The 19,225-nt window shown below is 35.4% G+C and overlaps 1 protein-coding gene across 7 annotated transcripts in view; it reads left to right on the forward strand.

Moving 5' to 3' along the window:
- The window catches only part of RANBP17 (RAN binding protein 17), a 369,878-nt gene that overhangs the window by 252,240 nt on the left and 98,413 nt on the right, over positions 1-19,225 (forward strand). For all 7 annotated transcript variants that reach the window (XM_070357405.1, XM_070357402.1, XM_070357403.1 and 4 more), the window contains 4 exons: positions 5,012-5,085; positions 6,109-6,189; positions 15,376-15,439; positions 15,532-15,640. In XM_070357405.1, coding sequence (XP_070213506.1) covers positions 5,012-5,085; positions 6,109-6,189; positions 15,376-15,439; positions 15,532-15,640 — 328 coding nt within the window. The remainder of the gene's footprint in view (positions 1-5,011; positions 5,086-6,108; positions 6,190-15,375; positions 15,440-15,531; positions 15,641-19,225) is intronic.

The raw sequence follows: 19,225 nt of genomic DNA on the forward strand, positions 1-19,225 counted from the left end.
TGTATCATGAAAATTTGAAGCTTTATGCTCTTAACAAATGCCATTTCTAACCATGATTAGATTGTGTTAATTGGGACTTCCCTGGTGGTCCAGTGGTTAATAATCTGCCTTGCAATGCAGAGGACCCAGGTTCAATCCCTGATCTGGGAACTAAGATTACACATGCTGCGAAGCAACTAAGCCCGTGTACCGCAGCAGAGATGCCCTGTGCTGCAACCAAGACCTGAAGCAGCCAGATAAATAGATATGAAGACAAGAGTGTGTTAATTGATTGAACATACACAAAGATTTCAAAGTTAATACACATTTTACGGGGTTTTTTTGTTTGTTTTCACCTTTTTTCTGTGTGAAAGTCTTCAAGGTAAGCACTTAACCATTCTGCTACTTTTTATGTAATCGCTTTTCTCTTGGAAAGGTAGTAGCTGGCAGTACTAGCAAATACTAGAAAGGGTTTGGAGAAGGAAATGGCCACCCACTCCAGTATTCTTGCCTGGAAAATTCCATGGACAGAGGAGCCTGGTGGGCTACAGTCCATGGGGTTGCACAGAGTCGGACTCGATTGAGCACATCTACATTAGAAGGGGTCCCTGAAAGGGGTTGGGGAGGGAAGCCGCATTTGTTGGATAGTACTCAATGCCAGGCTCTGTTAGGTACCATCATTTAATCTTCCCCAAAGCCCATAAGGTAGGTCTTTTTATCATTCTTGTTTTCTCAGAAAAACAGGAAACCAAGGTTCAGAGACTTTAACACCTAATTAGTGGCAGAACTCAAATCCAGTTATCTTTGGGACCAAAACCTATGCCTTTCTGTGTTGCTAAGTTTATCAAGACAGTGTACTAAGTACTTCTGGAACTGTAAAAAGAAACAGACATTTTTCCTGGCCTCAGGCAGCATGAAGTAATGGAGGAAATACATATTAACATGGAAAATTATTAGTACAGCAGGATGATGTTCTGTTATGTGAAAAGTGCCGCTAACCGGCCTGCAACAGTGGATGCTCTGAGCATCCAGAGGAGGGGAGAGAGCTCTTCTTAGTGAATCTACAAGGAGGGCTTCTTCCTGAAGTATTATGTAAGCACTGAAATTACTTCTTTCTATAGTAAACAACAAGGACCTTCTATATAGCATAGGGAACCATGTTCAATATCTTGTAATTATCTATAAAAGAATCTGAAAAAGAATATATATATATATATGTGTATGTGTGTATAACTGGATCACATTGCTGTATACCTGAAACTAACACAGCATTGTAAATCAAGTATACCTCAATTGAAAAATGATAATGATTTTTAAAAACTACATCTTTTAAAATAATGAAATTTTGCAAGTGGTCACCTGAGTGAGTGGAATTTGGAATATGTTATTTTTACACACAAAAAAGTTCTTTGTATAAAAAGACACTTTTTTTTTGTTTTTTCCTTTTGTCAAAATAATTATGAATGAAATGGAATCAGCCAAAATGTGCATTTTTGTTATACATTCAACAGTTATTGAGTAATAGGGATGCAAGATGAAAGAGTATCATCTCTGTCCTCAGGGAGTTTGTAGTCTAATAGGAAAACCTGCATGTTTAAAGAAGAGAGGAAGGCAGGCACGATGGACGGCAAAACTAGAGGACAGTGTGTGCGCCTCTGACTCTGCGAAACATGCAGCCAAAGGCACCACGGTTTATGCGGCTTCACCGTGTCCTTCAGAGAGAGATAGCAACACAAATGGGCTCATTAGTCTTTTGTTTCTTAGATATTTGCTTAGTTTTCACTAGGATCAAATTATCTTAATTGATAATGAAAGAAAAGATTAGGACTCTATGAACTGAAAGTGAGCTTTTTTCCCTTTTCTTTCATTCCTATGCCAACTCCTGTATTTTTCCTTATAATGAGTATGTATTGTGATATAGTTTCTTCTTGCTGTTATAAAAATTATTTTGGGTGAAGTGATAGAAGTTTTAGAAAATGTTGAAAACCCCTAAATACTGTGTTAGAATTTTTTCAGTAGAAAACTTTCATTGAATTGTGCTTTATGATAAACAATTTTATAGATATTTGCTCACTGGACAAATTAGTCCTCACCCCCAAATTATGTGTATGTATGGTATAACTGCATTTCAAATGTTTAAAGACATTTTCATATTATCTGCATGCTCTCTGAATTCATGATAAGGTACCTTGGAAAATGTGAGATGGTCTTTTAACAGAAATGCAGTAATCATACATTGATTTTAAATGACCCTGTCACACGTGAAAACAAATCAGATTGTTGCTCTTAATGAGCTTTTCAATTTACTATTCAGTAGATCAGATAAGTGGATTTAAGAGGTAATGATCCTGTTTAGTACTCAAGCTTGACTGTCAGATCCTAGTAGTGGAGAGAAATCCCTAGGGACAAAAGCGTTGACACAGTTCTAGATGGGATAATGGGAATCAAAGCTAATGGATGATAAAAGGAATGGTGCAAGTTACAAGGATAATTGTGGATTAAAGCACTGCCATGTGTCAATGTTGACTGTTTTTTTAGCATCTTATTGGGTCATATCTGATGCTTTGAGAAGCTGTTTTGACAACAGAGCACAATAGACCTGCCTGCTTAGATTCTTTCTTTCTTGAATGCCAGAGACACAACAGAAAACTTCCTTATAGGAACTATCAATTTAAAAATATTTTTAATATGTTTAAATGTTTAAAAATCACATTTTTGTTATTTTTATTATTCAGTGTAGCATGGGGCAAAATCAAATTAATTTGATCTTTGCCATAAAAAATAGCATTTGTAAAATCTTGAAAATGTAAAATTTTATTTTACAAAAATAGAGGGTAGTAGGAGATATGGACTGGAGAAGGCGATGGCACATCACTCCAGTGCTCTCGCCTGGAAAATCCCATGGACGGAGGAGCCTGGCGGGCTGCAGTCCATGGGGTCGCTAGAGTCGGACTTGACTGAGCGACTTCTCTTTCACTTTTCACCTTCATGCATTGGAGAAGGAAATGGCAACCCACTCCAGTGTTCTTGCCTGGAGAATCCTAGGGACGGGGAGCCTGGTGGGCTGCCGTCTATGGGGTCGCACAGAGTTGGACACGACTGAAGCGACTTAGCAGTAGCAGGAGATATGAACACCCAAGCAATTACAGTGTGAAAAGCACCATGCTAGAGAAATGGACCAGAAACTATAAGAACATAAAGGAGAGTGCAACCTGGAAATGGAAGGAGGATTCAGAGATGACTTCTGAGTGAGAATCAGAGGAAGACAAAGAAGAAGGATGATTCAGAAAAAATAAACAGCTTGTGAACATATAGAGCTCTGTAATTGCATGACAAGCCTCAGCATTTCATAAGTTTTTCATTGTGACTTTAAGTTGAGGGAAATGATAGAAGATGAAGTAGGTTGGGGCGAAGTTGTGAAGGGCCCTGTGTGCCATAATCATATCGATATCAGATTTTCCAAGGGACCCAATTTATTCCCATTCATGAGAGATTTTAGATCACGTTGAGATAAGGGACACTTCCCTTTTTACAACCATTCTTCCTTGGAGCCTTCTATGTGCTGAAAGGTTTCTGATGATTGAGGATTTGATGGTAACTAACTTCTGTAAGTTCTTTCTCCCTAGCTCCCTCTTTCCATCAAACATCTTTCAAAACAGTGATAGCTTTGATGGTACAAGAGATGAAGGCCTTTCTCATGAGCAAAGTCACAGATATTATTATTGAAATGCTTTTTAATTTAGGCTCAGAAGTTAGCAGAAGTTAACAGGAGTTTGAAACTCCATCTTCCTTTCTTTCTCTCTCCCCCAGCTTCTCCTCTCCATCTTTCTGCCCCCTCTGACTCCCCCCTCTCCCTCTTTTTCTCCCCCTGATTCACTCTACTGGCCTGAGGAGCTTCTGGTCATAGAACTTAAGTCAAAAGCTTGGAACACAAACTTCTCTTTAAATAATGTTTAAAAGCCAAACATGAGATCTCTGCAATTGGACCACTTTTCTCCCCTCTATTACCATGTGACTCTGGATGATGTGTGGTATCCTGTGATTTCCATCTCACCTTCACAACCAATGGCATTATATCAAGGTAGTGTTTACATACGAAAAACAAAAGGCAGAATAAGTGAACGCTAAGTTGCCATACCATAGGAAACAGGCAGATCAGGAGAAAGTAAGAGAACAGAATCACAGGGGATCAAATCAGAGATGAGAAATCCCATACAGCTGGTGTCTGGCAGAGATAACCTGGAATCACACCAGAGCATCAGGGAGTGTGAAGGTGTCAACCCACCTCTCAGCTTTGCCAGGCTATTAGGGAATATTCCATTGGCTGCCAGTGGCATTTTCCCACTTGTAATGGGATATGTATTTATAAGCTCAAGGTGGCTGGGGTTGGGACTGAAATGTTACACCCCAAACTCTGCAACCAGCACACCCTAATGGAAAGCTTAGTGGATTCTCAGGCCCCGGTGTATTCAGCAGAGAATCCCTGAGTCTGGGATTTCAGTCTCAGCATGGAAAGTAAGACCTATCTCTATATTTGGGGGAACTTGTTGAGAGAGATTTGAGGAAAATTTCTATAAATTCTTTAACTTCCTCTTATTTTTTTAATTCTTATTTTTATAAGTGCCTAACATAATCCTGAATTATTTGACGGCTTGCCAAAACCTGGAATAGATGGAAATTTTTTAAATGTTGGAATCTTTTATTGAGGCACTCTACTTTCCAGCCCATCTATGAGATGAGTTTGTTACCACTTTGAAAAAAAAGAAATCATGTGGTATGCTGGGACTAAAATTAGTAGGTGAATGTGGGTTTTTGTGGGTATATATGTATTTCAAATAAGGGAAGTGCTTCCTGGAAGAAAAAGAGGAGTTAGAAAAAATTTTTAAAACTTCTTACTCTGTTCTCCCCACTTGTTCCCTGCATCATTGTGGATACAACAGCATATTAAATCTTTACATTTATTCAGTTTGAATAGTCTGTAGAAAATATACATTAATGATAAAGTTTTTGACAATTAAATGTTTTCATGCAGGTATATGCCCGTATGTCAGAAGTCTTAGGAATAACAGATGACAACCATGTTCTAGAAACATTCATGACGAAAATGTGAGTCCCTGCTTTGGTTCTTTGATTTTTCTTTTGTTGTATTGATTTGATCTTCTTACTGTGCTTAAATATCTTCATATATATTAATTTTTAATAACAGACTTTTAAAATTATGCTTTAATTTTAGAATGGTAGCATTGTTCTTATCTGAAATTTAATTTTACATGTTTAAAATTCACCATCCAAAAGGCATTGTTATTTGTCAAGGTATCCATGCAACTGCAGTATACAGTATCAAAACGTAGTTTTGAGAAGTTTACACACTTTGCTGAACTTCAGTTCAGTGGGCAGCCTTTTTAAATTAAAAACAAAGTGCTCAGTTTTAAAGACCAACTCAAGAGATTATTACAAATTGGAATCATTGAGAGAGATTTGGTTGCCTTCAAACAGGGCATTCATTGATTCCAGTAGAAACCTATGGCTATCAGAGACATGTTCTTGGAACCTGTCCTTAAATTATCCTTGTAATATTAGTAGAATTAACTAGTTTCTGGTCAAGAAATAGCGCTGTACACTTAGCCTAAGGTTCTGTGCCTCCACTTGACACCTTACTTCCTCTGTGTAAAAGATAGGTAGCACTGCCTTATTTGCAGAGAACAAAGCAAGATAAACAAACATGATCCTAAGAAGTAAGTTTTGGAACCCCAAATTTGATGGTTCATTTCTTGGCAGTAAGTGTAAGTCTCTACTTGACTTCCTTTGAAACTCCTATTGTCACTCCCTACTGTGTTTGTTTTGGATACAAACTTAATGTTTCTTTTGTGAAACACTTAGGCAAGTTTAATTTACAAAAAGAAATTTATAGAATAATAGACCATTTGGAGAATAATGTTGCTTGTGCATCGATTGTGTGTAATTTTGAACATGAAATAAAAAGAAGAGAAAATGTTCCATTGGTATTTAAACCCACTTCGTGAGGTATTTGTGATGTAGGTCAGCTTACATGAATGATGTGTATTTCCATGTTCTCCCTACACAAGCAAATACCTTAATTATAATTAAAAACTTTTTTTTCATGTTTAGTGTTACAAACCTTAAATACTGGGGAAGATGTGAGCCTGTAATTTCAAGGACGCTGCAGTTCCTAAATGACCTTTCTGTTGGATATCCTTTTTACTGTATCTGATAATGTATATAAACAAACCTAACAAGTGCATTCTGTTGGCCAGGTATTTTCCTTATTTATAATTTTTCAAGTGGTTTTCTTAAGTAAAAAGCATTTCATTTAGCTTTATCTATAAATGCATAATTTTGAAAGATTTATATTAGCTACATAATATGAAACATTTTATTCAGAGTCACAATTGAATTTATATGGATATATAGATTTCTAACTAGCAAAAGTTACGTTTATATCCACCCAGGTTTATAAATGGATACATAAAAAAGTAGGCAACCACATATGTTTTAATCCATGATTTTTCATAACTGTCAGGATGGTGGTGTTTTAAAAGAACACATATAACTAATCTTAAGAAGGTCAGTATATTCTAAAAACTGTTATTTTATAAAAACTGAATTCCTAAGAGTCAGTATTTCTTCAGTGTTCATTTCAATTGAAATGAGTATTATTTTCTCTAGTTAATAGGCACAAAGGAGTAACAGAAAGAGAATTATAAGGGTTTTGACCACTTCCTTGATTATTTCCTCTACCAAATCAACATCTTGTTTACTCTAGAATAAGATTTCCCATTACACATTAAATGGTTAGGTCTCTCTTTACCAGATTTTTAAAATCTAAAACCAGAATCATCCTTTCTTACTACATCATAGTTGATAGCATTGTAGTGTTTCTACCAATGAGAGAGAAGCATGTTGATTATGTTTTATATGTTAGCTATCAAATATATAGGAGTTGTGAAAAATAAGTGTTAGTTTAGTTAACCACTAAGATTAGCTGATATTTTAATATGAAGACAGCATTCTGAAAATGGGTGGCACTGGATAGAAATCTTTAACGTGGGTTCACTCCAGGAATATGTTTGTATTAGTTAAGTTTAAAATTGTGTTCCTTGGCAAACCATAAAAGATTTCCAAAGTATTAGACACCCACTTTTGTGCTGGAATTTAATATGCAACTTTTTATTGGAAAATAATCGTCCTTGTCTGGCAAAATCCACCATGCAATATTTCTGTTAGTAGGTATAATGCAATAAAGACAGGGAGGGCTATTTATCACTACAAATTTTGAGGATTTCAGGATTCTTTTTATTATTTTAATATATTTCTTTGATATTAAATCAGAAAAATGATAAATTACACCTGTCCAGGCTGTTTTTCCTTTTTACTGGAAAGTGATGTACAACCCAATTCCAGTGGTCATTTTGGCTTTTTAAGATATGTATTTTTTCTTATTAAAAAAAAAGCTCAACCTGTATTTTTTTAATAATAATGCTGAAATACTCTTTATTTCTAACATATGAAGTGGTTTATAAGTACTTCCTAGTATTGCAAACTCTGGCCTTTTCACAATGTATTACTTTGAGAACATATTATCTGAAAAGAAGCCTATGTTATTTTATAGCACATATCTGTGTTTAGATTTACCCTATTTTTTAGGTTGAAATTGAAATCTAATATAAAATTAATTTGATTTGTATTCTTTTTTGTTTAATTTACATAAAGCCTAATTTATTTGTATCTGCTATTTAAGATCCTTTCCTATCATTTACATCTTTTATATATTCTTTAATCCTGACTATAATCTTTTATTTTACAAGTCACTTATTGCTTTTGAGCATTCCTTTTTGAAGTTAATAAAAAATCATATTTTCCAAAAGCTTATTAGATAAAAGTTTAAAAGCTGTAACATTTTAAACCAAGGGATGGGCATAATTTCAACTTGGGTACATTGATTTATATTTTTTAACAATTATTTCAGGTTTGCATATTTAGAAATATATATTAACTCAATTTGATTTCAGTGCTCAGTTATTTGAATTATAAATCATTATGTCCCTTCTAGCTGATCAGTCATGAAACATCTTTGAATTCATTTACATAATGGAATATGTGAGTGGTGTATCTATTTCAGTACAGTTGCTGGTTACCTAATGCATGTTTTGTTGTTTCTAATCGATTTCTTTATTGTAATGTGTTTTTAAATCCTGATTTTAAAGCAATACGTTATTTCTGTGTTAAAAGTAAGATGGCTCAGCGATAGAAGCAGTTATGCAAGATAAAAATCATCACCAACTGACCTTTATAAATGGAAATCTGTTTATATATTAATATTCAAAATATTTATATTGAAAATGCTAGTAACAAATAAATGAAAAGCATGTTATCTTACTGTAAAATTTTTAATGTCCCTTATTACTTTTATAATGCATGTTTTCAAATAATTATTGTTTTGTTTTTTGTATTTTTATCTTCTTCAGCGTGAATCTTACTTATTATTTATGGTCCTCAAAGCCAGTCTCTGAATTTTGGTGTTCTTCTATCTGACTGCTTGCTTAGGAATTAAAATCACAAAGGTCCTAATTTTTAGGAAGTACTAAAAAGCCTCATGTTTATTTACCTAAGGCAGTCATCTCAAACTTTAGTGATAGTCAGAATTTCTGGAGTTCTTGTTAAAATACAAATTACTGGGCCCCACTACCCCCAGAGCTTCTGTTTTAAGAGGTTTAAAATTCTGTTTTAAAATTTAGACCGAGGCCTGAGAATTTGCATTTTCATTAGTTCTCAGCTGATGCTGGTGGCTCACAGACCATATTTTGAAGACTTCTGCCTTAAGTTAATTGGAAAATAGAACTTAATGTCCTCAACAGAAAATCTGAATATTTCTCCTACAGAATCTTCTCTGAGGAAATTTGTCTTCACTTAGAAAAGGCAGATTTGACATTTTTAGAAATAGTCTAGTTTTCTAAATAATAATAATGTGTGTGAGGAGGCTACCATTGTGTTAAGTCCCCAGATTTTAACTGGAAAGCCCTTGTTGCATTTATTCCAAGGTTTCTGTTGGTGAATTTGAAGCTTTCTAAATTGGCAAGTCTATCGTAACTTTAAAATCCATTGGCCTTTTTGAGAGAAAGTTTGTTCTCCCAGCAGATTCATTATATGTGGCATATACGGCAAATTTAGCAAACATATCTAGTAACTTTTTAATGTACTTTTTAATTATCTAAGGTTAAATTTCAATAATTCCAGATTCTAAATAGCTTTTTCTAACAGACACAGGATTGAAATGACTCTGTCCTGGGGCAGCCCTTCACAGTTAGTTTTAATACTTGGGTATCCTTTTCCTGCTTTGATATGTTTTCCAGTCGTAAATTCTGGTTTCTGTCTAATTGGGGAAGATGTAAGATTGTTTAAGTGATTAGGACAAGGAAGCTGCCGGGGAAACTAGAGTGAGAATAAGGGTCATAGAGAGCCATCAAAGAAACTTACTTTTTTAAATGCTGAGAGAGAGGGAAGTGTCACATTTCATTCATAATTCTGTTTGGTTTTTAATCATTATTTCAAGTTTTTCTTCCTTTGAAAAGTAGTTGATCAACATTTCTATTGTAATTCATTGTTTACTCAGATTTATAGCAGTTGCATGCATGTCTCTGAGTTTCAGATAGATCATAATGAGAAAGGAAATTTCATTTTCTGTTAGGCCCTCTGTTGGTAGCTGCCCTTATTACATCATCCTCAAAGGTTTGAGAAAACCCAAAAGATAGTCTTCAGCTTCTTAAAAACAGACCTCATTAAGAATTCTACATTAATTCATGAATTTATCCAAACTTATTTTACCCTATTGATAATGTGAACTTCAACAATTCTTAGAATTAATAACTTCTTCATGTTATTGCAAGACCGCATACATCATCCACTGGGCCCAGTACAAAATGAAAATGTGGTGTGTGTTGTTCATAAATGATTAAGAATTTAAAGTCTTCAGCAGCAGCACACTGAACCAAGCAGAGGCCTTTATAACCACAGAACTCTGTGCAAGTGCATAGTCTAAACTGAGAAACCATGAATCTGGCTCAGGTTATCTGCTGTAAAAAGAATTCCTTCCATTTGGCTTCAGACTAACTTTCTAAGACTATCTCCCATAGTTCCTGTACACCAGGATTCGGTGAATCCTGAATGAGGTGGAGCATCAGGAAAGAGTAGAAGATGAAAGTCTAGTATGAAGTAAGGGGAAAGGCTGGAAGTAAAACTGGATATGTCTGTTACAGGAGATATTTAGTAATAAACAGTAGTAATTGTGCTTTTGTGAAACAGTATTAAAATGTATCATTTTATTTCAATGAATATCACCATCTTCAGATGGTTTTCAGAATGTTAAATAAAACTAGTTTCAGCTACATCCCTCAGGCATACTTCTATTAACATTTCTTATCAAAAGAAATGTTGATGTATTTCTTTGTTTGCTGTCTCTATCATCTTTGGAAAAGTCATCCCATAATTAATCTGCTCTATTTGTTTGTATACTAGCATCAACTGTGAGAATCTTCTGTTTCTCCTCTATAGCCCACTTATGCAGGCCTTCTGTCAGTTCTTTATAGATTCATGCTTTACAAGCTTACCTTCCTTGAGTATTATTTTGATCTGATCATTTCACTTCCCAAAAGCCCAGAATCACATGCTTCTTGGGTCAAAGTAAAATTATTGATTTAAACTTGAGTTCTTTAACGGTACCTAACTTATTGAGTTCCCAAAACTAATTTCCTGATCCACAACTCAACCCCAATTTATACTTTATACTTGGGCCAAAGAAATTTGTTTTGCCTTCCCCTTGATATCCTTCAGGCTTCCCTGGTGGCTCAGACAATAAAGAGTCTTCCTGTAATGCGGGAGACATGGGTTCGATCCTTGGGTTGGGAAGATCCCCTGGAGAAGGAAGTGGCTACCCACTTCAGTATTCTTGCCTGGAAAATCCCATGAACAGAGGAACCTGGCAGCCTACGGTCCATGGCGCCACAGAGAGTCTAGACACGACAGAGCGATTTTCACTCTTTTTGATACCCTTCATTATCTTTCACTGAATCACCACATATGCTATTCTCTTCGTTTGACCCATTATAACTCACTTAGGTCTCTTAAATTTTCAGGTTTCGCTAAAAACTTGGTAGAGCCATCCTGAAGTAATTATTAATTATAATCCTTAGTCACTGTGTTAACTGAAAGAACTCGAAGGAGTCATTTAATTTCTCTAAGGCTCAGTTTCTTCATTTGTAGAAAGGGAATATCATCTATCTCTTAGGATTTTGTAAAGATTAAATAATAGGGCTTCCCTGGTAGCTCAGTTGGTAAAGAATCCACCTGTAGTACAGGAGACCCTGGTTTGATTCCTGGGTTGGGAAGATCCCCTGGAGAAGGGAAAGGCTACCCACTCCAGTATTCTGGCCTGGAAAATTCCAGGGACCATATAGTACATGGGGTCTCAAAGAGTCGGACACAACTGAGTGACTTTCACTTTCAAATAATATAATAAATATGTAACAATATATCTGTGTTATCTAACAGTAATAAAGCAACTGGTATTACTGACCCAGTCACATGGTAGATGCTACTAAATGCTTCAATTTTGTTCCTTTTCTTTTTACTTAGTGTTCTTGGACACCTAGTTCTTTTCTGTATTTCTGGGGATAAATATAATATAGCCTAGTATTGGCTAGTTCTCTCTCCTATTAAACTGTAAGTTACTAGCTATTAGGACTGTTTTGTTTCCTTTCCCTATAGTTTCAGAACTTCATCACAGCAGACAGGAGACCATATTGTTGCCTCTCCTGTTGTGTGACTAAACAGTAAGTGACTGAACTCTTATTCCTTACATGCAGTAATTAGTACCCTTAAGATGCTTCATTTTGGTTATACCTGTTTGGGGTTTTTTTAGTCTAGTACAGTTCATGAGCATAATTCTACTTTTGAAATCACTAATATTTCAGTAATTATACTATATACCTATCACACCTACAGTAATTTCCATCGGGTAATTTTTTATCTGTGAACTTTCTTCTATCATCAGGATCTAATTCTATCTATAATGTTTGTAAACATGTATGGCTTTTACATAATTGCCTGGATCAGTACCGTTATCCACCCTCTTGTTCTTAGTGAATATCATGCATCTAATACGCTACTTTGATTTTAAAAGAGAAATTTCATCACATTTTAACACTTCTTAGTTTTATAATTTTATATTTTAAAACTTTCTTAGTAGTGCATATAATAATGATATTCTTTATAATCAATGATGTTTTAGGATTAATGAAATACAGTATTACTCAGTAAATACTTGCTGCCATGAATTGAAGTAATACTTGGTGCTGCTTTGCCCACTAGCTGCTAAAGTGTGTGGTACCTGTAACTTAAGAAACCAGGGCTTTGTCAGTTAGGTTATTCTTCTCTTCTGAAGATACAGATTTTTTTCAAACTTTTGACCATCTCTAAGATACACCATTCTTTCAACTTTTTCTTGCCCAAGCTAACTATCAGTGAGACCATCTTCACTGCCATCAGTGTTTTCGTAACCACATGGATATAGACAGGTTTTCTGAGCATTTTGTTTGTTAAGTTAATATCAGCCAGTCTGTGGAGTTTGCTCAGTCCTGACTGTGATGAAGGCTCATTAATGAATTGATGCCTCCTAAAAGAAGTTTCCCTGTCCCTTCTGGGGCCTAGTTCCAGTTTCACTTGTACCTCAAAAAGCTAGTGATCTCTGTAGAATCATTTGGCATATTTCAAATCGAATGGATATGATTCAGCCTAGTGAGAAGAGCTTATAGTTTCAAGTCACACAGACCTTTGAAGTTTGGATTTGAATCCAGAAGTTCTGCCATTTGTATATTCCATGTGTAACTTTTATTAAATTCTCTTACTCTTCTAGACTTCTACTGCTGTTACTGTTAACCACCATTAACCACATGTACTATTATGAACTGTTGTCAACAGGCCTCTGAAATCTAACCTGGTACTACCACCCAACCAAAATGGTGCAGCTTACAAGAATCCTAGTCTCTTAGGGAAGAATGAAAATTATGAAGACGTATCTATTTACCTTTTTTAAAAAATTATGTATTTTTGTAAGGGCCATGGCTAGCTTTGAATTGAATTCCTATAGGGAAATATAAGTATTCAGATGAACTTTCATTTTTTCTTTATTGAAAAAAGTTTCTAAAAATCATTCTTAATCTTCTTCTTCACAATGTAATTAAAAGGCAGTGAGTCTGGCCTGGGTACAAAGTGCACAGATGCAATTCTGCAGAAAATGTGTCTTTGGCAGATGAGATTCTTCCTGTGAATGTTCTGTTTATTGCTACCATAAATATTCTATTGTCAAAACATGACTTGCTGTTTATTAGCAGCACTGACAGGAAGATTCCTATTAATGGCAGCATTCTTATTACCCATAGACACTGTCACTTTTAACTTTGCAATTCTAAGAGAATTGCATTTGGTAATTACTTAAGATATTTCTTAGCTTATTGATCCCTACCCCTGTTTAACTGAGTGGAGTTTGAGTGGCAGTTCTTCTGCTCAGTGACTTACACTGGAAAAAATCAAGTGTGCCCTTTGTAAGCAAGGAGAGACTTGCTGCCTATCAGCCTTGATCTCGTTTCATCCTGCCAGAAACACACAGTGCGTCGAGCACCCGCTGAGAGCAGTGTACTGAGGAAAACACGTACGTGCTGCCACTACACTTAGAAAGCTTACAGTCTAGTCTGGAGATAAGCAAAATATGCAGTTGCTTAACCTGCAACTGGAATGGGCTGCCTTGAGTCAGAGGGGCTTGAATCTAAATCATACTAATTGCCTGTCTTTTGGAAAGTTTAACTTCATTTTTATAGTTTGTTTCCTCATTTGAGAACTAGAGTCTATCTCATGGGATTGAGAGAATTAACCTTGAAAGTCGTAAGCATTCTATAAATGTTCATGCTCTGCCTCTTTGTGTCATCTCCATGATTTATAATTGGCAAAGACAGGTGCATCAACTGATCCTCACAACCCAGGATAGCTTGCATGTATCCTCATTTGTTGAGGAAAACTAAGGCTGAGAGACACAGAGTGTAATACTCAGGCTCATCCAGCTGATTGAATGGTATAGTCAAACTGAAAGCCCAGGTTTCCTAACTTTTGTTTTCTATTCTTATACCCACACTTGAGTGACTAACATTTAAAATTAGGCTCATCAGTGCCAGTGTATAGAGTTAATAGACGTCTGCATTTGGAGATGATGTGAAGGAAAAGAGCCAGTGTTTTCATTGGGACATAAGTGGAACCATGTAAGATTATTATTTTTTTTTTGGAAGCATATAAGATCATTATGGTTTGAAGAAAGGTATGTGTAAGTATGTAGGGAATGCCCCACAGGTGCCCTAGCTAGACCGGAAAGCACAGGACTAGGATAAACCCTAAGTAAGAGCAGAGGGTGTTTGTGTACTGAATTGGTGTTCTTAGACCCCACTTCAGCCTTTCTTTGATGATGGCATTAACCAGAAGTATAGGCTTTGGGATCATGTTTGTGATGTTTTTCAACTCTATTCTCATTCTGAGTTGAACTGTTCAGGGGATAATGTGGTACAGTAGAAAGTACGTGGCCTTTATAGTCAAATCTCAGGTCAAATGTCAGCAGTCTCAGTCCATAGCAATGTAATCTTGGACAAGTAACTTAATTTCTCAGAGCTTCTGTTATCTATCTACGGATTAAACATAATAAATAATATTTAACAGTGTAATTATGAAAATTAGGTGGGTTAACAGATATATAATGCCTTATACCTAGTAGGAATGTAAGAAATTTTAGGTCCTTTAAACCTGTACTTCAACATTTAAGGACCTGCAGTTGCAGTCGCTACATCCTCCTAATTGTATTCTGATTTTCTTCATCTAAAGCAGAATTTCCTTAGGTTTCTACTAACTAAGCTCATGTTTCTTAGAATTGAATAATTTTCTCTTTCTTGATAGCCTATATATAGTCTTTCATAATTATTTTTTATGAAATAATATTAAGTGAAAAGAAGTTCTCAAGTTATACCCCAAATGTAAAAAGGGTCAATTTTAATTTTCCACTATCAAGGCTCTAATAGTAAAAAAAGTTTTTGTCTTAATTATAAAATTCATTCTTTCTTTCCATAACTAGAATATGTATAAGATAGGAAAAGTAATTGCACTGGTTAATAATGGATTATCATTCTTAACAGAGTGGAAGGCATTTCTATAGGAGTAAAACTCTTTAGAAATAATATTTATTCATCATAAATATAAATTGATGCCATTATAGTTCAGTGTTATTTTGTGATCTGTTACTTATTGGTAAGACAATCATATTTCCCCAGATGCCTTAACGTCTATTACCTATATCCTTTTAAAAAAACTTGTGAAGATAGATGCTGTGAAATTCATGCTAAAAAATCACACGGTGAGTCTTATTTCCTTGAATTGATGACTAGAGTTTTCTCGGTAGTTTAGGTCAACCATTAGTAACTTTGGATGCTCTTTTGCTTTCATTAGAGTGAACACTTCCCCTTTCTTGGCATCAGTGGCAGTTACAGTCTCAGTGACTTCAGATGCCGAACAGCCTTCTACACAGCCCTCACTCGTCTTCTGATGGTAGATCTAGGTAAGGTTAAGAATTTAAGCTTAATTAATAAGGGATCGACAGTATATTTGTGTGAATGAAGGAGTGTCATACTTGTGGGTACCATATTTAACTAATTGGAATTTGCCATCTTTGACAATTTTTTACAGCTTTCTAATATTTGAGCATTGACTCATTAGCTTTGGAGCCAAAAGACAAATTTTTGTATAGAAGGTGGTATTTTTCACTCCACTTAGTACTTGTGTTAATTCTTTACTTCAAAATTTATTTTCTGAGTATCCTTTGATCCTTTGGGACTTCGCTAGTAGCTCAGATGGTAAAGAATCTGCCTGCAATGCAGGAGACCTGGATTCTCTCCTTGGGTCGGGAAGATCCCCTAGAGAAGGGAATGGCAATCCACTCCAGTATTCTTGCCTGGACAGTTCCACGGACAGAGGAACCATGGCAGGCCACAGTCCATGGGATCGCACAGAGTCAGACACGACTGAGTGACTAAGACTTTCGCTTTGATCCATTAATTTTACTGCTATACAAATCAAAGTGTAATCTTAAACACAGAAAAGCTCAATAAAAAAGATTTTCTTTGTAATGGCATTTAATCTAGAGAAATGTGGCAATGATGTAAATGTCCAACAACAGGGAATTATAAAGTTAGCCAGATCTACTTAACTTCATGGAATAGTCTGTGGTCATTAGAAATTTTGATTCGAAGACAAAGTAATATGTGAAATTTTGTTACAATATCAAGCAAAAAAGTAAGGTATTAAGCTGTGCAAATGATGTTGAGCATGCTCATTGGGAGGGAAAAGAAACAATGCCTCAAAAAAAGTCTTGAAATTCTTCAAAAATGTTAAATGTTGTCTTTGAGTAGGGTACTATAAATAACTTCCTCTTTTCTGGTAATTTGAAATTTTCCTTACTATATTATTTTCCTAATGGGAAGAATTAACTTGGTTTTGTTCTATTTTGTTCTATTAGCTTTGAAAAGCTAAAAGTTAGAAGTATCCACAAGTAGATAGCTACCTTAGAATGGGTACTTAAGCCTCCCTGTGTTGACCATGTCATCTGGAATCCCATTTTCCCCCATGTTTGGATACTTCAGGTTAAATTAATCAGTGTATAGACACATGAGAGACTTAAATCAATGACAGTGTCACCTTTAGAGAAAAGAATACTGATGATACTTTTTCTTCTGTTCTCTTGCAATGTATTGATTGATCCATCTATTTAAATATGAATTTTTAAAAACATGATCATATGTAAAGAAAAGGGATAAATAATTTCATTTTGCACATAAAAGGCATTGATCCTTTTGTAATAGAAAGATAACTAAATCCTTCTTTGCTCCACATCTATGTTATTTTCATGCATTTCAACAGAATATATTACCAGAAAGACAAACAGCCAAAAGTTGAGGAAAATGCAACTGGAATGATTAAGGAGCTTAGTGGGATTGATTTCTAAAGAAAGATTAAAAGAACCATGTATGTATAACTTGGCTAAGTGACAAGTAGGGCTTGAGGCAAAGAAAACTGTCTATAAATATTTGAAGAGTGTAAACCAGGCATGCAAAACCCAATCATCTGCTACCTTAGGCAAATGGGAGATCCGAGCGACAGCCTCGCATACTGCACACTGGCCTGCGTTACCTCTCAGCGGCTGCCTCGGAGAGCAGAAGAGCAGTCCAGACTCTTTGTCACCATCCTCCATAATCATTTAGAGAGCACCCTGTCCTGAGCTCTGAGGACAAGACAAGGACCAGGCAGACACACTGGCCCCTGCCCTCACGGAGCTAGCCTCCTTGCCTTCCCAATTGTCCAAGCAGTAAAGGAGATAGTGAAACCCTTGTCTAGACTTAATTTGTTTCCTAAGCCTTAAAAATGCTCTTAATGACCTGTCAAACAGACTGAAAGAAGCAGGGAGACCAAAGTTAAACAATACTCAATGTAAGTAAACTAAATCTGAGAGTAGATAAAAATTAAAAACAATATCAGCTGCACTCAGGGAACTTGTGCATTGTTTGAAAAGAAATTTTTTATTTAATAGGGTTTTTTCACTTTTAAAAATAATTAAGCATATATTATAAGCATCAAGTGATGATTTGTAGTAAATATTGCCAGAGCTTCCTTCCCTTGTTACAAACCAGAGTTCCTTTTCTTCCCCAAGTGTGTTGACCTTCTTTAGAGTATAAATATTGCCTTCTTCATCTTTTCTCGTACCAGTCTCAGCGTCTCTACATTGTAGGTGCTCAGTTAGTATTTGGTGAGTAAAGGACACACCATGCCATCGTCCTGGCTCCTGAGTTCAGCTCCGCCTGCCATGGTCTCTCTCTGGGAGTCGTTTGATCACTGGGCTCTCGAAGACAAAACAAATCAAGTGGCTGATAGCTTTTGCAAGTGTTTATCGACACTTGGCCACTTTTGTGCTCAATGAGTCACTTGTTGCTCTCTGTTCAAGTTATTACTTTATAGACAAGCATTTGTTGAGTGTTGTTGAACACAGTTTTATTATTTGAAGCCTGTCTCACAAGCTAGATTGACTAGATGTTGCTATCAGAATCCCTATATATATGGCTTTATAGTTTTCTGTTGGGTGTTCACTTTCATGAAAACAAGGAAAAAAGAGATAGTGATGTTGTCAAATTCAAAGATCCATGTATTAAATGAGGGAAATATTAGATAATGAGAATTCTTCTCAAATTAAACAAAAAAATTAAAGACGAACATTTTATATCAGTGATTTAAAAAAAAACAGCATAGAAAAAATGCCTAGCCAACCTGCTTGCAGAGCATTGGACATGATTCGTGGATTGAAATATAAAGCATATTCTAATTGAATCTTACAAAGAAATTGAATAGTCTTTGTGTATAAGCCATGCACACTGGAGTGATTTAAAAGGGGGAAGAAATTGGGTGTCACATTAATTGGTATTTACTTTGAAATGCATTTTGGTTTCTATTCAGTAATTTGTACTTTGTATGAATTTAATTAGATGCTATGTGCCCCAGGTTGTATTTCAGATTAAAATGTTGGGGGTGGGGTGTTGACAGTAAACAGTTGTACCACTTTATCAAATTGCTCTTTGGCTAAACTAGACAAAATGTTCACTTGTATGAAGAACAGAATTGAAAGCATTTCATCATCAGAAAGACGATTTTTATGTTGGCAACATTTTTTTTTATTTTAAGAAATTATAAAAATTAATGTAAGAAAAACCCTTCATGAGACAACATACATACAGAAAAAAATAGTGACCAACCATATGTGCATGCATGTTAGCCCTTCCAAGAATCACTTAAAGTTCCCAAGGTTATTTTTAAATTAACTTTGTCAATCTAATAAACTAAAGGAAAGATAATATTACCCAAGCCAGTAAATGGAGAACCTCCAGGGAGCTGTTCAGTGTAAAATACTTGAATAAATAAAAACCTTCTATTTTGTTTAATTTGAGTGGAGGTGAATTCAGTTGACAAATATTAAAGAGGGGAAGTGTGGGAGCGAGCTACAATACACCTTTTTGTTTTGCAGAGAACTAAATATTGTTAGTTGCAGATTAAGTTTTTTACCAACCACAAATTTAGAATTGCTCAGTGTCATAGTTGATTT

This window comes from Bos mutus, chromosome 20 (assembly GCF_027580195.1).
Source record: "Bos mutus isolate GX-2022 chromosome 20, NWIPB_WYAK_1.1, whole genome shotgun sequence".
Classification (NCBI taxonomy): domain Eukaryota; kingdom Metazoa; phylum Chordata; class Mammalia; order Artiodactyla; family Bovidae; genus Bos; species Bos mutus.